The sequence below is a fragment of the Galeopterus variegatus genome, unplaced genomic scaffold (genome assembly GCF_000696425.1).
Source record: "Galeopterus variegatus unplaced genomic scaffold, G_variegatus-3.0.2 Scaffold201, whole genome shotgun sequence".
Classification (NCBI taxonomy): Eukaryota; Metazoa; Chordata; class Mammalia; order Dermoptera; family Cynocephalidae; genus Galeopterus; species Galeopterus variegatus.
Window position 1 is genome coordinate 144,384 of NW_007726312.1, and position 25,253 is coordinate 169,636.

Below are 25,253 nucleotides of genomic sequence, written 5' to 3' on the forward strand. Positions count from 1 at the left end.
GGGAGCGCTACCGCGCTCCCAAGCAGCGCACTCTCCAGTGCGCCACTGGGCTGGCCCTTTTTTTGGGGGGGACTGGTAAGGGGATCGCAACCCTTGGCTTGGTGTCTGCTCAATCAGTGAGCACACCGGCCATCCCCATATAGGATCCGAACACACGGCCTTGGCGCTACCAGTGCCGCACTCTCCCGATTGAGCCCCTGGGCTGGCCCAACCATTGATCTTTTTATTGTCTCTGTAGTTTTCCTTTTCTTGAATGTTACATTGTTGGAATCATACGTTATGTTGTAGCCTTTTCAAATTGGTTTCTTTCACACTTAGCAATACACATTTAAGTTTCTTTTTGTGGCTTGATAGCTAATTTCTTTTTATTGCTGCATATTATTTTATTACATGGATGCGCCACAGTTAGTTTATCCATTTACCTATTGAAGGACATCTTGGTTGCTCCCAAGTTTTGGCAATTATGAATAAAGCTACTGTAAACATTCATGTGCAGGTTTTTGTGTGGAAATGTTTTTAACTCATTTGGGTAAATACCAGGGATCACAATTGCTAGATCACATATGGTAAGAGTATGTTTAGCTTTGTAAGAAACTGCCAAACCATCTTCCAAAGCGGCTGTACTATTTTGCATTCCAATGGATGAGAGTTCTGTTGCTCCATATTCTCACCAGCATTTGGTGAAGCCAGTGTTAATGGATTTTTGCCATTTTAATAGGTATGTAGTGATGTTTCATTATTTTAATTTGCAATTCCAAAATGACATATGATGTTGAGAATCTTTTCATATGCTTATTTGCCATGTGTATGTCTTTTTTGGTGAGGTGTTTGTTTAGATCTGCCCATTTTTAAATTGAGTTTTTTCCCCGTACTGTTTTTTTTTTTTTTTTTTTTTTGGTGGCTGGCCAATCCAGAGATCAAACCCTGGACCCTGGTTTTTAGCAGCACCATGCTCTAACCAATTTAGCTGATGGTCAGCCTTATTGTTGAGTTTTAAGAGTTCTTTGTATATTTTGGGCCGGCCCGGTGGCGCACTGCTACAGTGCACCGCTTGGGAGTGTGGTGGCGCTCCCGCCAAGGGTTCGGATCCCACATACAGACCGGTTCCCGCTCACTGGCTGAGCGAGGTGTGGGAGCAACACCGAGGGTTGCGATCCCGTTGCCGGTCCCGGTCCGGTCCGGGCGCGACACTGAGGGTTGCGATCTGTTGCTGGACACGAAAAAAAAGACAAAAAGGAAAAAAAAAAAAAAGAGTTCTTTGTATATTTTGGATACAAGTCCTTTATCAGATATGTGTTTTGCAAATATTTTCTCCCAATCTGTGGCTTGTCTTCTCATTCTCTAGCAGTGTCTTTTGCAGAGCAGAAGTTTGTAATTTTAATGAAATCCAACTTGTCAATGTTTTCTTTCATTGATTATGCTTTTAGTTTCATATTTAAGACATTGCAAACCCACAGTTACCTAAATTTTCTCCTATATTAATAAGTTTTATGTTTTGCACTTAGGTCTATGATCCATTTTGAGTTAATTTTTGTGAAAGGTGTAGGGTGTATAGATTTATTGTTTTACATGTGAACTGTCCAGTTCCAGCACCATTTGTTGAAAAGACTATCCTTTCTCTGTTGAATAGCCTCTGGTCCTTTGTCAAAGACCAGCTGACTATGTTTGTGTGGATTTATTTCTGGGCTCTCTATTTTATTACATTGATCTGTTTGTCTATTAGATCAGTACCACACTGTCTAGATTACTGTAGCTTTATAGTATGTCTTGAAGTCATGTAGTGTCAGTCTTCCAACTTTGTTCTTCTCCTTCAATATTGTTCTGCCTATTCTGGATCTTTTGCCCTGTTGATATCTACAAACCTAGTCAGTGTAAAGTGATATTACATTGTGATTTTGATTTGCATTTCCCTGGTAACTAATGATGTAGTGCATCTTTTCATGTGCTTATTTGCTATTTGGAGAAATGTTTATTCAAATTCATTGCCCATTGTTAAAAAATTTTTTTTAAAAATGGGGGGGGAGAAGATATAACAACTACAATTACTTGAAGTTGATATGACAAGCAAACAGAAAGGACATTGTTGGGTGGGAGGGAGGAAAGGGAGGAGGGAGGGAGATTTTGGTAAGGGGCAACAATAATCAACCACAATGTATATCGACAAAATAAAATTTAAAAAAATTTTTTTTTTTAATTTTTACATTTTTTTTTTTTTTAAGATGACTAGTAAGGGGATCTTAACCCTTGACTTGGGTGTTGTCAGCACCATGCTCTACCAAGTGAGCTAACCAGCCATCCCTGTATAGGTATCTGAACCCATGGCCTTGGTGTTATCAGCACCACCCTCTCCCAAGTGAGCCACAGGCTGGCCCTTAATTTTTACATTTTTGATAGTGGTAAAATACTCTTAAAATTTCTCTTACTCTTTTTTTTTTTTGAAGACTAGTCAAATGCTGTAGTGAAAAGAGGAGAAAGTGTAGAACAGGGAGTTCATTCAATCTGTAACTGACTGTAAACAGTCATTTGAGATAACGCTTACCTTTGGACCACCCTCATCGTTCCAGTTTTTTTTTTTTTTTTGGCAGCTGGCCGGTTACCCATTTTTAAGTGTATATTTGGGTAGTGTTAAGTACTGTACATTCTTATTGTTGTGCAGCCAGTCTCCAGAACTCTCTTTATCTTGCAAAACCAAAACTCTATATCCATTCAACAATAGCTCTTCATTCTCCCTCCCCTCAGTCCCTGGCAACCACCCCTTCTACGTTCTGTCCTTTTTTTTTTTTTTTTTTTTTTTTTTTTTTTTTTTTTTTTTTCTTTTGTCTTTTTTCGTGACCAGCAACGGATCGCAGCCCTCAGTGTCGCGCCCGTACCGGACCGGGACCGGCATCGCAACCCTCGGTGTTGCCCCCGCTCCTCGCTCAGCCAGTGAGCGGCCGGTCCGCATGTGGGATCCGAACCCTAGGCGGGAGCGCCGCCGCGTTTACCAAGCGGCGCACTGTAGCAGTGCGCCACCGGGCCGGCCCGCATTGTGGTTTTGATTTGCATTTCCCTAAGGATTAGTGATGCTGGGCATTTTTTCATGTGCTTGCTGGCCATTTTCATATCTTTGGGTTTTTTTGTTTGTTTTTAGTTTTGGGGGCTGGCCAGTACAGGGTATTTGCATATCTTTGGAGAAATGTTTATCCAAATCCTTTATCCATTTTAAAATTGGATTGTTTATCTTTTGTGTTGTTGAGATTTAGGAGTTCTTTATATATTCTGGATACTAGACCCTCATCATATATATGGTTTGCAAATATATTTTCCTATTCTGTGGGCTGTCTTTTCAAACTCTTAATAGTGTCCTTTGATGCACAAAAGTTTTAATTTTTTTTTTTTTTTTAAAGATGACCGGTAAGGGGATCTTAACCCTCGACTTGGTGTTGTCAGCACCACGCTCAGCCAGTGAGCGAACCGGCCATCCCTATATGGGATCCGAACCCGTGGCCTTGGTGTTATCAGCACCGCACTCTACCGAGTGAGCCACAGGCCGGCCCCCAAAAGTTTTAATTTTGATGAAGTCCAGTTTATCTTTTTCTTTTCTTTTGTTGCTTGTGCTTTTGGTGTCAGAGATAGGAAATCATTACCAAATCCAAGGTTAAGATTTACCTGTTTCCCCCACTCCAAGATATAAAACGTTTATTTTATATATGAATGCCATGTTACTTACCACATAAGTCTCTTAAATGTTACATCCTGTCACTGTATGTTTTGTAAATATAAAGTATCTTGCTATATGCATGGATTCTAATAAAAATGTTGCTATTTCTGTGACTTATAGTTTCCATTAGATTTATATTATCTTTCAGTTCTATTTTTCCATGAACTTTTTGAAGTACCCTAGTATCTTTAAACCCTTTTATCCTTTATTTTACAAAAATGTGTGACAGGGTAGAGATTGCTTTTTAACCCAATTTGAATCTTTGTAGTAAGAATATTTAACCATTTTACAAGTATGCTAACTCATCTGTACCTCTGTCAATCTATTTTATGCTAAGTTTGATGTTTCCTTGCTGTTTTTCGTTTGCTGTATAATCTTGTTTTTTTACCACTTTCTGTCCAATCCAAAATATTGGAATGTATATGTTTTATTTTTGTCTGTAACACTTATCTTTTTTTTTTTTTTAAAAGATGACCAGTAAGGGGATCTTAACCCTTGACTTGGTGTTGTCAGCACCACGCTCAGCCAGTGAGCGAACCGGCCATCCCTATGTGGGATCCGAACCTGGGGCCTTGGTGTTATCAGCACCGCACTCTCCCGAGTGAGCCACGGGCCGGCCCTGTAACACTTATCTTAATATCAAATTTATTTATATTGTTACCAAACCCAAGTCTGGCTGCCTGCCCCATACAAAAACCCTGTTTTGTTTTGTTTTGTTTTTTAAAGAATTTTATAGTTTTAGCTTTTATATTTAGTTCTTTGATCTATCTTAGGTTAATTTTTATATATGGTATGAGGTAAGAGCCCAGCTTCATTTTTTCACATGTGTGTTTCCAATTCTCCCAGCACCATTTGTTGAAGAGACTATTTTTTCTCTGTTAAATGGTCTTTGGCACCCTTGTCAAAAATGAACTGATATATGGGTTTACTTTTGGACTCTCAGTTCTTTTCCATTGATCCATATGTCCTTATGCTAGTACCACAATTGTTTTAATTACTGTAGGTTTGTGGTACAAAAATTGAGAAATAATGAGACCTTCAACCGTGTTTTCCTTTTTCAAGACTGTTTTGGCTATTTGTGGTCCTTTGTAATTCTGTATGGATTTTAGGATTGGCTTTTCATTTCTGCAGTAACAGTCACAGGGATTCTGAAAAGGATTGTATTGAATCTGTAGATTGCTTTTGGGAAGCATTGTCTCTTTACGATATGAAGTCTTCTAATCCATGAACACAGGATGTCTTTCCATTTACTTAGATCTTCTTTAATTTCTTTTAACACTGTTTTATAGTTTTCAATGTGTAAGTTTTGTACTTCCTTGGTTAAATTCATTCCTAAGTATGTTATTCTTTTTGATGCTGTTGTAAACAGAATTATTTTTTAAATTTCCTGTTCAGATTGTTCATTGCTAGTATACAGAAATACAACTGTTTTTTGTGTGTGGATCTTGTGTCTTGCAACTTTGCTGAATTTCCTCAGTGGCTTTTTGCCATTCTAATTTTTTTTTTTTTTTTTTTTGGCAGCTGGCTGGTTTGGGGATCTGAATCCTTGATCCTGGTGTTATAACACCATGCTTTAGCCAACTGAGCTAACTGGCCAGCCCTTTGCTGTTCTTTTTTTTTTTTTTTTTTTTCCTTTTTGTCTTTTTTCGTGACCGGTAACGGGATCACAACCCTCAGTGTCGCGCCCATACCGCGACCGGCAACGGGATCGCAACCCTCGGTGTCGCGCCCGCACCGCGCTCAACCAGTGAGCGGACGCGCTCCCAAGCGCCGCACTCTACCAAGTGTGCCACCAGGCCGGCCCGCCCTTTGCTGTTCTAATTAAACTTATTTTTCTTTCGTGGACCTCTGACCAAGATTAGCACTCCCTTCAAGTTCTTTTCCTCTGTCCCTCTTTTTCTGTCTCCCTCTCATTCTAGTTATCTATTAACATTTTTTTCAACTTTTCTGTCTCCTCCGGTCATTCATTCAGTGAATCTCAGGTATTTATGACAACATGCTTGTTTACAAGTGCTTTGCTAGGTACAGTGAGTGATAAAATATATGATTTGGTTTCTTTGCTAGGTGCAGTGAGTGGTAAAATATATGATTGGTTTCTGCCCAGAAAAAACCTTTGTTGAGAAGGCAAGTGAGGTATATAGGCAATAATAAAAATTAGACTTCATAAAATATGTAATTGATTGTAGATGCATGATTATTTTCTGTTCCACTTAGAATAACATTGCAAATTAAAATGACGCAATAATAGGTATTGATTGTAAGTTGCATCTCAATTTCAGAAATGTTAAAACATGAAAAAAAAATGTTGTCAAATTGGTAAAATACAGTCTCAAATGAAGTGAGTGGTATAGGCAGAGATTAATATGGATTAGAATGATATTAAAAATAGCTACCACTTAACTGACTATACTGGTTTGCCAGATATTCTGTTAAACTGTTTGTATTATGAAATTTTAATCTTTTCAGGAGCTATATGTGTATAAATATCTCCATTTTGCAAATAAGGAAACCTCTCAATTAACTTGCTTAGTGTCATATCTACTAAATTACAGAACCAAATTTAGATTCAAGCAATAGACCGTATAACCTGTGCCTTTTTCTATAATTTATATCTTAGAAAAAGAATGGAAAAAACCCAAAAACCCTGTGCTTTTAACCATGTGAGATGAATACAAGGTATGAGTTTTGAAGAATGAGCAGGTGCTGGGGAGGGAGAGAAGCTAGTATTTTAGATGTATTTTGAGACAGTTACAGAAAACAGTGAAAAGGTATATGAAGTTGGAGAAGCAGTGAAAAAGGCTTTTGAATGAATATTTTTTCGCCTTTTGTTTGAGTGTTTTTCTTCTTCCTTCTTTCTGACCCTCTTCCCTTTCCTTTACTTCTTTTTTTCCCTATTAATTGGTTGTAAAATGGACTTGAAGTATTTATTTGCTGAATTCATTGAATAATATTCATAAAGTGTTCAATTCATCTGCTAATTATTTACTGTTTTAAAAAATTATCGATAACAATAGCAGTATCATTGATTAAGTACAGCTAAGTGGGAGGCAAGTGATCTAACGTTATAGATATTATCTCTAAACCTAAGGACACTGCTCCATGGGTATTATTATTCCCATTTTAAAGGTGAGGCTTTGAGAGTGCAGGAAGATTATTACATAACTTGTCCAAAGTCTCAAAATCAAATCCTGGATAAGCTAATATGGTCATGCATCACTTAACAACGGGGATGGTTTTTGAGAGAAACGTTGTTAGGTGATTTTGTTGTTGTGTAAACATCATAGAGTGTACTTACGCAAATCTAGATGGTATAACCTATTACACACCTAGGCTAATACTTTTATAAGGCTGCTACACAGTAGGTTTGTTTACATCAGCATCACCACAAACGTGTGAGAAATGTGTTGTACTGCGATAGCTATGACGTCACTAGGCAATAGGAATTTTTCAGCTCCATTATAATCTTACAGGATCATGGTCATATGTGTGTTCTGTCGTTGACAAAAATGTCGTTATATGACAGGGGGCCTTCAAAAAATTGATGGAAGGATTTTTATTATCTTTTAATTCAATTTTCCATGAACTTTTTGAAGTACCCCTGTATTTGAACCTAGGTCTGTTTGGCTCTTAATTTCATGATTTCATTAAATCATACTGACCCTTTGATAAAAATAGGAAATTTAGCCTGAATTTAATGTTCCTCCTCTAAGAACAAAACATAATTTCTGTTTATAGTCTAAGAGGTTCTTTATTTCTTTCTTCCCCATGAGTACTTGGTTCTTGGAGCATCTCTGCATGTAACATACAATATAGTGCAAGAAGAGATCTCTGATGTAGTTGTCATGGCTTCTCCCATGGATAGCATTCTGATTTTCTTACCGGAATTCCTCACAGCCTGGAGGATAGGCTGGGACAGTAGGGTTTCTTGGGTCAGCTACCTCACGCTGGAATCAGGAAGAGAATAGATTGACTGAATGTCTCTGGTTTCTTTCCACAGAGGAGGAAGCTTGATGCTGTGTATTACTATATGCGCAGTTTAGCTGCCAGCAACCCTATCCTGACTGCCAAGGAGAGTCTCATGAGCTTGTTTGAAGAGACCAAACGAAAGGTGAGTGGGGATACAGGTAGAATCATTCCTTCCTGGAAGAAAGTATATTTCCCTTGGTGCCTGTGTGTCCTTAGGGGAGGGACTAATAATGTCTTCAAGTAGTCCCATCGGGCTATGCTGATGGATAATCAGTCAGTCTCCTTGCAGAACCAAACTGTGATCTTCAGGAGAGCTTTCAGAGGCCCTTGGGTGTACATGTTCCACAGCATCTAGTTTACAAAATTAATAACTTTTATGAAACAAAGCAGATGATACTCTGCCACTTTGGAATTTTGGCAACATCTTTACTTTTTATAGTCCTTATGCAACAAGTACAAGTGAGGTGAGGCTTTTCTCTTTGTTAGCTGAATCTCAGGAGAGTCTCAAGCTTGTATGTTTGTATGTTGTACAGGCAGAACAGATGGAAAAGAAGCAACATGAGGAATTTGAACTGATCCCTGACCAATGGCGGAAAGGAAAGAAGTCTACTTTTCGGCATGTTGGAGATGACACCACTCGCCTGGAGATCTGGATTCATCCATCTCATCCCCGGTCCTCGCAGGGCACTGAGTCTGGAAAGGATTCTGAGCAAGAGAATGGGCTGGGCAGCCTGAGCCCCAGCGATGTAAGTTCCTGAGAGAGATGCAATGAGCCAAACTAGCTAAGTAAGCCTGGTACCATGGTTTATACAACTGTGAGGTGCTCCACAGATGCTTCACACTGACAGCATGGGAAGACAGACCACTTGAGGCTCACTGATGTCCTGTTCCTTCTAACCTACCCTTCCTTTAACTTTAGTATATGGTTCTCTTTCTCACCACTATGTGGCACTGTAGAATTTAGTAAAAGTAGGATTAGAATTTTTGTTTGTTTGTTTTTGGTTTAGTTACCAGTATGATGCTTTAGGATTCTGTGTGAGATTGTATACTTATTTTTTCCTCTTAGTTGACTTTATTTTTAAAGAGTGAGCTAAAGTAGCGTGGGTAGGTTGGTTAGTGGTTTGTGATCAGCCTTTTATTGGATAATGACTCTTGGGCTGAGACTTTTTCCTTGAAGCCGGAAGAAATGACAGTGGAAAATCACAAGCTTATATGGAAGACTTTTCCTCTTCCTTTACTCAGTTAATAATTATTGAGTACTTACAGTATGTCAGACACTAAAGATGCAGTGAACAAGATCTCCCCTTGCTCTTAAGGAGAGCATTCTAGTGGAGGACGCAGAAGAGTGAACAGGCAATTAGAATACCGCGTAATGAATTTTGTTTTGGGGTACACACCCAATATTATGGAAACACATAGCTATAGGACCAAAGCAACCATTGGTCATTGAAGTATAAAGAGTGAGTAGGAGTTACCTAGAGGAGAAGGAAAAGGAGAGTGGTAAAGTGTATTCCAGGCAAAGGGAAAAAAAAAATAGCTTATGCAAAGACCTTCGTATTTGAGGCTGGGGAAAGAGTGCAGTAGTTGGAAAACCATAAGTGACTGGTTCATTGTGCCTTGAGAGTAAAATTCATAGTGGAGTTGGTGGTACAGTAAGCAGGGGCCAGATGTCAAAGAGTCATATGGCAGATAATTTGGCCTTTATCCTGAAGGTAGTAAGGAGTTATTGAATGCTTTAAATAGGGGAATAACATGTCAGATCTGCCTTTTAGAAATGTAACTGGCTGGGCCGGCCCGGTGGCGTACTGCTACAGTGCGCCGCTTGGGAGTGCGGTGGCGCTCCCGCCGAGGGTTCGGATCCCACATACAGACCGTTTCCTGCTCACTGGCTAAGCGAGGTGTGGGCGCAGCACCGAGGGTTCTGATCCCGTTGCCGGTCCCGGTCCGGTGCGGGCGCTACACTGAGGGTTGCGATCCATTGCCGGACACGAAAAAGGACAAAAAGGAAAAAAAAAAAAAGAAATGTAACTGGCTGCTTTGTGAAAAGCTCGGAGAAGAATAAGACTAGAGATAGGAGACTAGGAGGGTGCTGCAGTAATTTAAATAAGATGTTTATAGGACTTGAGCCAATAAGTGTCTTCGGAGATGGGGAGAAGTAAATAGACATAATATATATGGATAAGGTACAATCCAAAGGACTTGATTGGACATGGGGAGCTCAGGGAGAAGAGGGTGTTAAGAATAACACCTAGATTACTGGCATGGAAACTGGGTATATGGTCCATTCTCTGAGATAGGGAATAAAGGCAGAGCTCGTTTTAGGAGAAAAATGATGAATTTCATTTAGACATGTTGAATTTGTCATTTCTGTAGGACATTGAAGTGGAGATATTCAGAGGCTAACAGATGTCTGAAGCTGAGGAGATTGGTCTAGGCCAGAGATGAAGATTTTTGAAGGCATCCTCTGTAGATGGTAATGAAGCCATGAGAGTTGATTCAATTGCTCGAGGAAAAGAATGTAGAAGGATAAATAATTTAAAGGTCTAAGAAAGAAAGGAGATAAATGTGAGGGAGAGGTCCTTGCACAGATTGGGAAGAGAGTAGGATCTGGGTGAAGGGATTAGCCTGACAGGGCGTAAGAGATCCCTCTTTCCCACACTTGAGAAAAAGGAAGATGCAGATAAATTTGTGGGTGTTGGAGGAAAATGAGGGAGGGCCTTTTGTTTTCTATATTCTCTTTAACGTTGGAGGCATGGTTGTCTGTTAAGAGTGAATTAAAGGTGGTAGGATAGGAGGACTTTACCTTTGGGGTTTAGTTTTAAATTTCTGTTTATCTTCCTATTTCCTTTTCAGTCTTTAGATGTTCTGTGGATAACTTGGAAGGCAGTAATTGCTTATAAATGAAACTCCTAACTTCCTATGTCACACAGTGTCCATGGGGCTGCCTATTTGTGTGTGTTATAGCAATGTGTTGAGGTGATTTGGATTGCTGCTGTGATAGAGTCCCTCACTGCTGCCCTCTTCTAGTTTGAATATTACAACCGCAAACTGGAAGCCTATTTGAATGAGATATATTGTTCTATTGGATTTGTCCACTGTCCACCTATTTTTGTAATGAAAGCAGCAAGGGACAATTTGAGAAAGCGTTTTGTGGCTCTCTTTGACGTTGGCTTCAGGGTTGAGGAGTATCTCTCATAAAGGTAATGACTAATCTTTTATAGGTCTCCATTCTTTTATAGATCTCTCCCATTAGGTGTTTTATTTATTTATTTTTTTAAGTAATGTGTGTATGTTTGTTTTTATTCTTATGTGCATCTCAGGGAAGGCATTTTCAGCATGGGAGCTGTCATTGAACCCATTAATTATCTTATGTTTAATTATACAGATAATATATAAATATAAGATTACTTCAAGAAGTTCATGGAGAAATAGATTTAAAATATATTACAAGCAGGGCTTGCTGGTTACCTCAGTTGGTTAGAGCATGGTATTATAACACTAAGGTAGCAGGTTTAGATCCCTGTACCAGCCAGCTGCAAAAATATATATATACACACACACACACACCCATATAAACACACACATACATGTATATGTGTGCGTATGTATATGTTTTTTAAAAATCATGGACTTTTTATTTATTTATTTTTTTGGCTGGCCAGTACAGGGATCTGAACCCGTGACCTTGGTGTTATAAGGCTGTGCTCTAACCAACTGAGCTAATTACATGGACTTTTGAAAGTATCCTCATATTCCTAGTAAAAATTTCAAACAGTTATAGATGTATATAGAGTAAAATGTGGTCACTTGTTTTGTAAACTATTCATGAAGCTATTTATATGTTTTTGGCTTGTACATCATTTTTGGGTGACTATTTCCCTTAATTTCTTTTACATTTACATCTGTGAGTTTGGGGTTTTAATTCTTTTTTTTTTTTTTAAAGATGACCGGTAAGGGGATCTTAACCCTTGACTGGGTGTTGTCAGCACCACGCTCAGCCAGTGAGCGAACCGGCCATCCCTATATGGGTTCCGAACCCGTGGCCTTGGTGTTATCAGCACCACACTCTACCGAGTGAGCCACGGGCCGGCCCAGGGGTTTTAATTCTTAACTTGAGCTTGAGCACTTGAGAAGAAGTCTGCCATTTCATAGCTCTTCCTTTATCCAATCAGGAAACCACACTGCCTTTTTCCTGCTTTCTCAGGGCCCCAGTCAGCTTCTCATATTCTTTTCTTGCAGTAGGTCCCAAGAACTCAGTTTGCCCTCTCTGTTCATTGGAACACACAGATTGATGAGACGTAGGCATTGGTATACAGAGATTAAAACAACCAAAAATGATCTTTAACCTCAGGGAGCACTTGGTCATGTGGAGAAGACAGAAACATAAATATGTATGATTATAGTGCAGTATGGCAAGTGCTGTGATAAAGGCAAGCATGGGAGGCTATCGGAGATGCAATTAGAGCACGTAATCTAGGAATGGTGAGAGAAGGCTGGGATGAGGTGGCATTTTGCAGCTCAAGTATGATCAAGTATGATGTAAGGGCATTTCTACACTGAGGCACGAAAGCTTGAAAGAAGCGTGGAGTCTTAGGGAACTGCAAGTGGTTCAGTATGGCTGGAGACTATGATGTGAGAAGTGCTCTTGCTAGAAACTTGAGTCACCCTTTACCCCTTCTTTTCCTGTGTTCCCACATCCAGTCAATACCAAGTGCTGTTGAATTCATGCCCTGAATATAACTTGAAGCCATCTACTTCTCTCTGTTCTCATTGTCACCATCCTAGTACAAGCTATCATCATTTCAGTAATCCACACAATGTTGAAAGAAGTTCCTAATTGTCTTTTCACATTTATGCCTGGTCCTCTTCTGGCCTTTCTTTTTATTTATTTATTTATTTATTTTTTGTCTTTTTCGTGACCGGTAAGGGGATCACAACCCTTGGTGTCGTGTCGCCCGCACCGCGCTCAGCGGCTGAGCGCGGTGCGGCTGGTCTCAAAACGGACAAAATATATATATATATATTTTGTCCGTTTTGAGACCAGCCGCACCGCGCTCAGCGGCTGAGCGCGGTGCGGCTGGTCTCAAAACGGACAAAATATATATATATATATTTTGTCCGTTTTGAGACCAGCCGCACCGCGCTCAGCGGCTGAGCGCGGTGCGGCTGGTCTCAAAACGGACAAAATATATATATATATATTTTGTCCGTTTTGAGACCAGCCGCACCGCGCTCAGCCAGTGAGCGCACCGGCCATCCCTATATAGGATCCGAACCTGCGGCGGGAGCATCGCTGCGCTCCCAGCACCGCTGCGCTCCCAGCACCGCACTCTCCCGAGTGCTCCACAGGCTCGGCCCCTGGCCTTTCTTTTTAGACAGTATCCCAAATGAGCATCCAAATACACATTTCTTTTTCTTTTTTTTTTTTTTAAATTAGATGACTGGTAAGGGTATCTTAACCCTTGACTTGGTGTTTTCAGCACCATGCTCTCCCAAGTGAACTAACCAGCCATTCCTATATAGGGATCTGAACCCACGGCAAATACACATTTTTAATCATGTCACTCCCTTCTTGAAAGTCTTCAGTTGTCTCTTTTCACTCCTATAATCAGGTCCAAATTTCTTGACCTAGTCCATGGGGCCCCCTATGACCTGGCTTTTGCTACTTACCTTACACTTCTCTTCCTTCCTTTGTTACTATGTTCTAGCCACACTGGCTTCTTCCTTGAAGAGTCCAAGCTCTTTTCTGGCCCTTAGCTGTTGTACATTCTCTCAGCCCGCAGTGCACTTCCCTCTCTAGTTCTTCTGCCTTTATCAGTCCCATTCTTATCTTTCAGGTGTCAGCCTAAGCTTTTCCTGATCCCCAAGACTGGCTGTTTCTCCTTCATAATACCACATTTCTAGCTAAGTAATTTTAGGTGTAGTTTTGTTTTGTTGCTCTCCCTTGCTAGATTGAGGACTCTTTGACAGTAGGGTCATATCTAGTTTGTTCACTGATTTGTCCCCAATGTCTGCATATAGAAGATTCTAAATAAATTTCAGTTGACTATACAAATGAGGGGAAGAACAGTGAGGGATGAGGCTGGAGAAGGTAATGGGCCAGATCCTTCATAAATACTGGGAAGTTTGGATATCAGGACTTGAGGATTTTAAGTAGGGAGATGACATAATAGGATTTGTGTAATTACTATTTCCAATACTTCTACTGTTGGAACAGATTTGCCTTTTAAAGGGAATTTTTTAAAGTGCAGAAGTAAAAGCAATTTATTGTACCTAAATCAAACAAAAATGAGTATATAGTTTAAAGTGAAAGTCACTTGTATTCCTACCTTCAGAGACAACACTGTTAACTGTTTGACGGATGTTCTTCCAGACCTTTTTCTATGCATTTATAAGTGTGTTCACATGCACACGTACCCGCAGAAATATGAAATATATATATATATATATTTTGTCCTTTTTGAGACCAGCCGCACCGCGCTCAGCCAGAGTGAACCGGACATCCCTATATAGGATCCAAACCCGCGGCGGGATCGCCGCTGCGCTCCCAGCGCCACACTCTCCCGAGTGTGCTATGGGCTCGGCCCTGAAATATATTTTTTAAAAAATGGGATAATACTATATATAATAATCTGCAGTTTTCTTTTTTAAATTATTAGTTGGACACATAGTCAGTTCCGCTATAATGCAACATGTACATTTCTAAAAATTACTGTGCTATGCAAAATTATGCCATAAAATCCACACAGGCCTTATGGGGAAAATAGAATTAGGAGTACAATACTCAAAAAATTTCCTCATTGACATAGTGGGGAAAAAGAAAAGATAGGAACCTAATTAACAACAGTAAAAAACAGTTGTACAATTTTATACATGTTGAATATTTGAGAAGGACATAAATACTAGGTGAAATATGGCACTTTATGTTAAAAAGGAGATGACATTTGCTTGTGGAAGTGGGCTTCAGAAAGGTTACACCTTGTGAGTTACTGTGATGTGCTAGAAGGAGGGTTACTTGAACGTGGATGGGCAGGTGTGGATAGGTGTGCTTGTAGGATGTGTTCACATGGTGAACTGAGGAAGCTAATAGATGTTTGGGAGGTGTGTGTGTGTGTGTTTTGTGTATTCCTGTATGGTTTGATTCAGCTGGGTGCAGTTTTCTGTGTTCATCTGGTGTTTCTTGTGAACAAAATCACACATAAGCAAAAGCAAAACTTGTGTTATGCTCACATTGTTCCCGAATATATTGATCACAATGGAACAAATTCAAGTTTTCAAAACGAGCATTATAGCAGAACTGGCTGTATTTCCACTTGCCTGAGAATATCTTTTCTTAGTATGTTCTTAATATGGCTGTATAATATTCTATTACAAAGTTGTATACAAGGGTACTGCAAAAAGTTTGTGGAAAAATAGAATTGAAAGGTAATATGAATCCTTCTGTGAACTTTCTGAAGATCCCTGGTGTTATTTATTTATGGTGGCTGGCCGGTATGGGGAACCGAACCCTTGACCTTGGTGTTACAAGGCTGTGCTGTATTTATTTAACTTATCTATGTAATTTAAATATTTTTGTGCATTGCTTGTCCCTTTTAATTGCCCTTTTTGGGTGATCATCCTTAATAGGAATTGCTTTTTTGGCAATGCCTGCTGTGTTTCTAGCACACACTACTAAAATTTAGATCCATGAATAAATGGAAGGTTTGGTTTCAGGTGGTTGTTAGTAATGGTAGTAATGTCCCAACTAATTTTTTCTCTTTCTGCTAAGCATGGGCTTTGGATCTCTCTCTGAATGGTTGGAGGAGGTTAGCTTGTGGGTTGTTGGTTTTGAGCCTTGAGATGTGGTTTGCGTTGAACATCCAGCCTGGGGAGGGGCTGCCAACCTCAACTGCAAGTGGCGTCCCATTGAGATTCACATTTAAACTCTTCCCCTTGCCAGACAGGCCACTCAAAGTCAGTGTTGCCAGGGTTCTGAATATTCTTTATTTAGTGGATGTGCCTTCTGCTATGCCTTATCTCCCTTTGGAAATCAGAAAGGAGTACTGCTTGGCAAATGAGTTGTTGCTGACAGTCAGCGAGTTAATTAAGGATATTAAATTATAGCTTCAGAAATCACTTTTAGGGCTGGCCCGGTGGCGCACTCGGTAGAGTGCGGCACCTGGGAGCACAGCGGCGCTCCCGCCGAGGGTTCGGATCCCATATCCAGACCGGTCCGCTCACTGGTTGAGCGCGGTGCAGGCGTGACACCGAGGGTTGCGATCCCATTGCCGGTCACGAAAAAAGACAAAAAAGGAAAAAAAAAAAAAAAAAGAAATCACTTTTATACTGAAAAGCAAGGCTCTTTGATGAAACTGCTGAGTATTTTTTTAAAGATCTGATTGTTCTGTGATCAGCATCTTTTTTCACCCCACTACCTTAGAGTTTAAATATAAAAAAGGGATCTTCAGAAAACACCACAGTTAATATTATCAGCATCTTGAATAGAATGTAATGCATGTCTGTCTGGAGAAGAATGAACATGTGAGAATGGAAGCTGTTGATAGATGTTTGTCTCTGGAGCTTTAGTGAGTCCTCGTTTTCTTGAATGATTTGGTTTACCATTCTCAGCATTTCCCCAGCCCACTGTGACTATTGTACTAATAGCATGCTTGGTGCTGTGTGTAGAAAATACATCATTGTATATTTGGACAAGGTCTTGTCCCTGCTTTTTGGCCTCTCTGAATATGTTTTGTGTTCGGTCTGAACTGTACCTTAATAGCTCCTAATACCTGTTATCTGGCCTTTCCTAATTTGAACCTCTCATATCTTGTTTCACCCAGCGAATGATATTGTTCGCTTTGGTTTTGCTCCTTTTGCCCCTCTTCCTTCTGTCACATATCATTATTTATTTCTATGCATAATGTCTTTACAGGACTTGTTTAGATCTGGAGATTTTTTTTTTGTTTGGTAGCCAGCCTGCACTGGGATCTGAACCCTTGACCTTGGGTTATTAGCACCACGCTCTACTGAGTGATGGTCTGGAGAATTTAATGTAGTTGCCCCTGAGTTTTTGGAATAGGAGGCTGTGTTCTGGGTCCAGTGCTAACCAGACTAAAGTTTAGTTTACTTAATCTGTTGTGCCAGCTTTGTGCTCAGATTGTAAAGATGAATATAACATTGTTATTTTCTTAGATTGCATAGAGTTTAGTGTATGGGTCAGCACACTTTTTTCCATGAAAGGTCAGGTAGCAAATATTTTAGGCTGTGTAGGCTGTATGGTCTCTGTTGCAACTACTCAGCTTTGCCATTGTAGTGCTAAAGTAGCCATGGACAAGACATAAATGAATGAGCTTGGCTGTGTTCCAATAAAACTGCATTTACAAAGATAGGTGGTAGATTGGATTTGGCCTGTGGTTCTAGTTTGCCAACTTCTGCTCTAGTGGAGGGAATGCCTACGTAAACAGATGTTTCAGTATACAGCTATACAGCTGATTCTTGTTTGTGATAGTTATGTCCTAAAAAGTCACCACAGAAACTAAATTAATGAATACTGGACATTGCTCCTAAGGGAAATATGGAGTTAGGCTTCAGTGAGCCTCTTGTTCACAACATTTTAGTCAGCTGATCAGTATATAACCTATTTTATGTGTATTTTTGTTTAAAGATACCTTATTTCAATGTATATTGTTGATTCATTAACATTGAGCTCACAGCCAACAGTAAGTAACTCATGCCTGAACGATGCTCATATTTTCTCCATAAGCCACATCATGGCCTTCTTGCACTTAGGAGCACTAGACAGCACTTCAGCACTATGCTCAGGGGCCCATTTTAAACAGCAAAATCACCATCAAAAACACAAAAATGTGGAAAATGTGACACTAAACAGACCACAAAAAGAACTTGTTTAAATTATTGCATGAAACAAGGAGGCAGAGGATTGCCTTGGTTGTTTTTTTTTTTTTTTTAAAGACCATTAAGGGGATCTTAACCCTTGACTTGGTGTTGTCAGCACCACGTTCTCCAAAGTAAGTGAACCGGCCATCCCTATATGGGATCCGAACCCATGGCCTTGGTGTTACCAGCACCACACTCTCCCGAGTGAGCCACGGGCCGGCCCAGAGGATTGCCTTGTTTGACCTTAGCTAGGAACATGTGTATTGGGTGACTCAAATGTTTTGCTGCCCTGTACGTGTCCAAGAATGACTGCAAAAGCACCTTGAGCATTGATTTTGGGGTTACAAATAAGTTTTAGCAGGTAAGTGAATTCACAAATACAAAATCCGTGAATAATGAGCATCGACTGTATTGTGGTGAGTGCCATGAAGGAGGTATTGGGTAATTTGAAAGCACAGAGAAGGGCACTTGGTCCAGTCCTGACAGAGGCATGGGTTGAGGTGAGGGGAAAGAAGAGCAAATTCAGAAGGCTTCCTGGAAAAGTTAACTGGGCAGAGCGGGACAAGTGTGTTCCAAGTAGAAGTAACAGAATGAATAAGGACAGAGAAGGTGTGAAACAGCAGTGGGCTTGCAGGGCACCTAAATCTATGGTAATTTAGGAGCTAATGTGAGAAAGTTGGAGAGCTTGAGAGGAGGCTGAGCATTCCACGAGAGCTGTTGTCCCATTTGGTGCTATGATGTGCATGGAAGGTGGTTAGTGGGCTGGTCTCCTATAATATACTTTTGTATTCTGGAAATAACTATTTATTTCTGGAATCTCTCATTGTTTACTTGTGATGCCTGTGTTGTTAATTCAGCAAAAGCAGCACTATTCCATTCCTTAAATGTGGTAAGGTGGAGGTTGATTATTTTTGGCCCCATAGTTTGCTGATTGAAAAAGTTTAAGGCAGGGCCGGCCCGGTGGCGCACTTGGTAGAGTGCGGCGCTTGGGAGCACGGCGGCACTCCCGCCAAGGGTTCGGATCCCATATAGAGACCGGTCCGCTCACTGGTTGAGTGTGGTGCGGGAGCGACACCAAGGGTTGCGATCCCGTTGCTGGTCGCAGTACAGGCGCGACACCGAGGGTTGCGATCCCGTTACCGGTCACAAAAAAGACAAAAAGGAAAAAAAAAAAGAAAAAGAAAAAGTTTAAGGCCTACTGTCTTTTATTTTTATTTATTTATTTTGTTTGTTTGTTTTTGTTTTTTGGCAACTGGCGAGTAAGGGGATACAAACCCTTGACCTTGGTGTTACACACTGCGCTCTAACCAACTGAGCTAACTGGCCAGCCCAGGGCTACTCTCTTAGACAGTGCTTTAGACATTCTTTTGTTTGTTTGTTTGTTTATAATTTAATTTTTAAAATTTTTTTATTGTGATAAAATTTATCTATCAAAGATTGCCATTTTAATTTAAGCATTATTAAAGATACAATTGCGTGGAATTAATTACATTCTCAGTGCTGTGAAAGTGCTATCTCTATCTACTTCTAAAAGTTTTTTGTCACTCTTAAACATAGACTTTATACCCATTAAGCAATAACTTCTCATTCTTCCTTTCCCCCCATTTCTGGTAACCTCTAATCTACTACTGTCTCTGAAAAAATTTTTTTCTTTTTAATTTATTTTTTAATTGACTAATGATTTCATATATTTATTGAGTACAGTATGATATTTGATACATTTATATAGGGTACAATGATCATATTGGGGTATTTAGCTTATCCTAGTGCTTTCCACATTTTGAACTGAAACTTACTAGAGTCTCTGTGTCTTGGTTGTTTGAGTAAATTGCCACTAGCTTGGATTAAGTAGGGAAAAACTTTCTTTTTTATTTATAACAAATTTTATTGCTTCTAAAATCTACAAAGCCAGTGCATGGTTATTGTAAAAAATTTGAAAATGCAGATAAATAATATATTTTTACCTCCTAGGTAGAACCACTTTTAACATCTTAGGGTATGCCCTTCCTGTATGTTTATATATAGGGCACAGCATTTAGGTTGGAAATGTCTAATGCACATTTAGAAATCAGAAGGGAAAAATCTATGCCTAATTATTAAACAACCCAGAATCTGATTGGAAAAGTGGTATTCTAATTTCTTAGGTCAACACAGTTGTCTGTATTTTCCTGTTTTATGAAAGTAGCATAATTAGAGTGACACCTGAAGGTCCTCCCTCCCATGTGCAAAGATACTTCTCAAGCCACGTGAATAGGGAAGAGCAAGTTCAAGGAGGGTTAGACATCTAACACACTGATTATTGTTTGAAAGATCAAGTCTGAAAGGGTTCATTTCATGGGGAATCATCTTGAACTAGTGATAAATTGAGGCATGGGACATTAATTTGAGGCCCCCAGGCATTGATAGTTTGTGACCTTGTTTTGAAAGCTGGGTTGTAGTTGGTGAAGTTTCTAGGCCATAATGCTGGGTTTGGTTTCTATGTTGGTGGGAATAGAGGTTAAAAGAGATCTTATAGAAGAGTGATTACCTTTTTTAATATTTTAATTAAAGAAATTTTTTTTTTTTTTTTAAAAAGATGACCGGTAAGGGGATCTCAACCCTTGGCTTGGTGTTGTCAGCACCACGCTCAGCCAGTGAGCAAACCGGCCATCCCTACATAGGATCCGAACCCGTGGCCTTGGTGTTACCAGCACCGCACTCTACCGAGTGAGCCACGGGCCGGCCCTAAAGAAATATTTTTAATAGTGATATATCATGTGGGTGTATATATGATTATCTTCCTTTCCTTACATTATTAATGTCATGTCATGCACACTGTTATTTACCTTTGCTTTTTTTTTTCATATTACCATTGAACTAGGGAGATCCTTCTGTGAGTGATTGCCTTCAAGTTCATTGTGTTTCTCTAGAGGCTAGTAGCTTAATAGCTTTCATTAGTTTTGTCCAGCATCTTATATGTCAGAGGCAGGATAGTGCAGAGATTAACACCTTGGGCTTTGGAAAGTCCTGAGTTCAAGTCCTAAATTTATCAGATACCAGCTTTGAGACTTTGGGTATGTTCCTTAATCTGGCTGAGCTTCAGTTTCCTCATCTGTAAGATGGTGATAATGATAAAGTTGTCTCCCTAAGGTTGAGAATCAAAGTTCTTGCCTGATTTTGCATGTTGCCCTGTCTGAATCTCTTGTGTTTTCCTTAGAGGCTTTATTATAAGTTGAGAATAATAATTTTATTTCTTACTCTGAATACATGGCTATGTACAGTTGGATAGTATATAAGTATATATATATATTTTGCATTTAATCAGTAGTCCAGCAAAGTGAAAGTTGGCCAGCAAAGGAGCATAGCTTCACTGTGGAAAACCCAGGCCAGGTAGCCTGTATGCTTAAGGGCTTTTTAAAAAAAGTATAGGCCTTTAGTGCTGACCCGTGGCTCACTCGGGAGAGTGTGGTGGTGATAACACCAAGGCCACGGGTTCGGATCCTATATAGGGATGGCCGGTTCGCTCACTGGCTGAACGTGGTGCTGACAACACCAAGCCAAGGGTTAAGATCCCCTTACCGGTCATCTTTAAAAAAAGAAAAAAATGTAGGCCTTTTTAAAAAAAAAAAAAAGTATGGAATGCAGGTGGCATTTTTTTAGACCCATCATTTGTCTTGCTTTTCAGTTCCCCTTGCATAGCTTGTACATCTGAGTAGCTGTTGCTGCTGCTGCCACCACTACCACAGTGCTGAAGAAACCTATGTGTGGGTGGTACACATCTGATGCCTCCACCCTTCCCCCAGTACAACCACAGGTCAGAGCATTGTTTCAGGAGGACTGCTTCCTTGGGCAAGATGACTTGCCTTGGATTGGAATGAGTTCCAATTCCTAGAGCCCTTTAGGTTTGCAGTTCCAGAGCTAGTGCCATTATGAAGTTTAGAACAAAGCTTTTGTCTTGGTTTTCTCTGGATTGTGTAAGCATTAATGTAATCTATAATGACAGAGAAAAGTTGAATCTCTTTGCTAGTAGGTAAATGTTTTATCTGTGATAACCCGATTATTTCATTGCCCCATAAGGATATCATCATGGCAGAGAAAGTCAGCTTTATTTTTTGTCCTCATGGATACAAAAGTTCCATATCCATAAAGTGGGCATCATGCAGTTTTTCAGGGTTGCTGTGAGTTGATTTCATGTCATTTTAGTCCTTTACTCTCCTGTTATACTGTTTCACCCTGGAAGCTGTTAGAAATTATTCACAGATATTCTTCTGTGAACTGAGATTTGACAACATGTGATGACAGGAGTTCATAAAAATCTCCTTGTATAGGAATAAGCCCCCAAATGGCTCTCTTTTTCTTAAGCCATAAGAAACATAAGAACAGCTTGGTGAGATTATTCTCAAAGAAGATCAGAAGCAGGAAGGACTCAGTTTTTCAGATATTGATAATATGCAGTATGCTTTGAGGAACAGCCCCTAGTAGGCAAGGACTGGGGCTTCTTGCCTTTATCACTGCTGGACCTTAGGGCTAATGTCTTTGTCTCTTTGTGGTTGGCAGTGAGTGGAAGTTTCTCAAAGTACTTTGGCCCTACACAAACCCTTAACGCCCCATATGACCTCCGTCACCATACCTCTTTAGGGCTTTATTTTTATCCCAGTCATTCTGTTTCAAGATGTGAGGTTGGTTTCTTTCCTCTAACAGAGCACAGTTCTCTGGGGGAAGAAACAGAGTGCCAAGGTGCAGTTGAGGCTGGTTAAACACCAAAACCACACTCTTTGTCTCTCTGGGCTTGAGACGTGACATAAGCCATGCTGCAAATACCAGCTTCCACTCTGTGAAGAAACCTCATCACTCATTTCATTTATTTTTTGTTTTGTATTTTTACACAAGTAAGATGTGGAGGAATAAAAGGTGCACCTTCCCCTTGTGCTTCAGCCAGAAATCTAATTCTGAGAATGGACACTTTCTTAAAATCCAGCATTTCCCAGTTTAAGGTTTTTCATCTTCCCCAAAGGTGTTGATGAGAACTCTCACAGCTCACCAGGTCTCAAGGAAGCCAGATTACCAACATATCCTGTTCGCGTGCATGTGTGCATTCTGTGTTACCCACAGGCCACTTTCCACCCCATGTGACCTTTAGTTCACCATCCGGAAAGTCAGGACCCAGATACCAGTCAGAATTTCCAGGCTTTGGTTTGGTTTAGACATTTTAGAGAATGTTAACAGCAATAATTGTAAAGAGAATTTTTGAGTGGCACGCACAGTAATAGGAAGTAATATATCCTGAAGAGAGGGGGAAAGGCGTTGTCTGGGCTCTTTGCAGTGTTTGGAAATGAACACCGAAACAACTGAAATGCACAGGGGAAGAGAAGGAGAGGTCATCAGAGAACTGTTTAATTGATTAGAAGTCAAACATGTGCCCTAATTCTTAGATTTTTTTGTATGTGTTTTGTTTTTGTTTTTGTTTCGGTGGCTGGCCGGTACAGGGATCTGAGCCCTTGACCTTGATGCTGTAACACCATGTTCTAACCAACTGAGCTAACTGGCCAGGCCTATTCTTAGGTTTTAAGTCTAAATTCTGAAGCTCTTATTTCATTCTTTAAAATTGTAATGTATGTTATTAGAGTTGTTTATAATACATGTAAGACATAAGGAGCCATTTAAAAAGAACAATATGTGACAGAGATGTATGTGGCCCCCAAAGCCTAAATTATATATTGTCTGTCTCTTTACAGAAAAAGAAGCTGGGAGGGTTGAAGGCAGTTAATGCTGAGGTCCTTTATATTTGGGACATTGATTGTTAATGAGGGTGTTTTCGCTTTTTGGGGCAGACAGTTCCTCGTTATGCAGACCTGTCATTGTTAACATCAGGAATGTTAACATTCCTGACCCCTCCCACTCAATGCCAGTAGTGGCCCACACACATTTCCAAACACACTCCCTGAGAGAGGCTGTACTACTCTGGTTGAGGAGCTTGATGAGATCAAAAACACCCTAAGTTTTCTCCTTCATTTCTTAGAGAAATGGACTTGCAATTTGGGTCTTCATGGCATAGGGATCAAGAATAATGAGCGAATTTGAGTAGCTTGTGGAGTAAGGAGAGTTTTCAGTAGGGTAGAATCAAAAGCTTTGAGGAAACCGTTAAATGAGTGCATTTGTTGCTTGTTCACCCATTTCAGAGATTGTTGAGATTGATTAATGATTTGTGAAAGGTTAGATGTTGCTCACACTTTGAAAAGCATGTTCCTCTCTATGTCTTTGGCTTCAGTGTCCAGATGATTTTGAGGTATGTGGGAATTCTATGGTGTACTTGAGAGGCTTGTTCAAAGCCAGTGTGAAGATGTAGTTTTGGAATTTCATGAATAACCTGATATCCAGACTTAAGCCAGAACTCTGGCATTGGAGAATTTTCCAGCCTGGGAGAGTTGACTGGGAAAAGTCCTCCTTTGGCTCCTTACCAAGTTAGACAAGGCAGCAGTCAGCTGCTGAGTTCCAGCCAACTGGAATGTATGTGAGGGTGTACTATAAATTGTCCCTTAGGGTCTAGCTCCTAGTCTGTGAAGAGCTTTCCAAATAAGAGTGAGACCTACACATTGGGTCCTTGTTCAATCTGCAGCTGTTACAGGAAGAAATAGAGTAGTGAGGTGATGTTATTGTGGGAGCAGCTCAGTTTATATAGTAGCATACTGCCTGTTGTATGTGGTAAGAGACTGCACCGACCTTGTTTTCCCAAGTTGCCTCTCTACTGATTTCCTGTACTGGTTTTCCTTTCTGACCATACTCTTGGGGTGATATATCCACAGTTCTATCATTCTGTAATCCCTCTCTGCTCTTAAAGGTTCCAGAATTTCATCTGTCTACCCTATTTTCACCATCTTGGACATGATGTGTTTGGGCTAAGATAGAGAATATGAAATAGTTATTTTCTTGGCTCATGAATCTTCCCCAGACTGCAGACTGTTTGTTTGGCTCCAGGGGGAACTCCAGGTTTTTCCCCTCTTGGAAGCCTTTCACTTAACTCATAAATATTTAGTACTGAAGTTACTGCTCAGTTGTATTCTACAGTATATAGTAGACTCTCTAGACAAGAAGGAATTTAAAATACTATCTAGACCCTCTGTCTTCTGATGCTTGAGTCCCTATAAAAAGTATACCACACATTTTTTTTTTTTTAAATTATTTATTTATTTATTTATTTATTTTTTTTTTCCTTTTTGTCTTTTTTCATGACCGGCAACAGATCGCAACCCTCAGTGTCGTGCCCGTACCGGACCGGGACCGGCCACGGGATCGCAACCCTCGGTGCTGCGCCCGCCCCTCGCTCAGCCAGTGAGCGGCCGGTCTGTATGTGGGATCCGAACCCTCGGCAGGAGCGCCGCCGCGCTTCTCAAGCGGCGCACTATAGCAGTGTGCCACCGGGCCGGCCCTACCACACATTTTTATATTTAAGAGCTTCAGTGAGTTTTTGAGTTGTCTTCCATCCATTGATCCAAAATTTATTGAGCATCTATTAGGAGAATCACTAGGCAGCTCTACTATTGTTTTTTTCAAAGTCTTTCATGCCTAGAACCATCAGAGAGCTATGTAACTAGGTAACATGTTGATTATCAGGAGTATTGCTTTTACTGATTAGCACTTTGATGTACAGTCAGCCTGTATTAAGACAAATAAAGAGACCTAGGGATTCATTGCTATTTGCATTTTATGGTATCTTCTTTGTAGAAACCCATGG

The 25,253-nt window shown here is 40.1% G+C and overlaps 1 protein-coding gene across 1 annotated transcript in view; it reads left to right on the top strand.

Annotated features, from left to right (window-relative positions):
- SMG6 (SMG6 nonsense mediated mRNA decay factor) overlaps positions 1-25,253 on the top strand; it is a 227,294-nt gene that overhangs the window by 13,327 nt on the left and 188,714 nt on the right. Inside the window, exons 7-8 of the mRNA XM_008565649.1 lie at positions 7,698-7,808; positions 8,200-8,412. Coding sequence (XP_008563871.1) covers positions 7,698-7,808; positions 8,200-8,412 — 324 coding nt within the window. The remainder of the gene's footprint in view (positions 1-7,697; positions 7,809-8,199; positions 8,413-25,253) is intronic.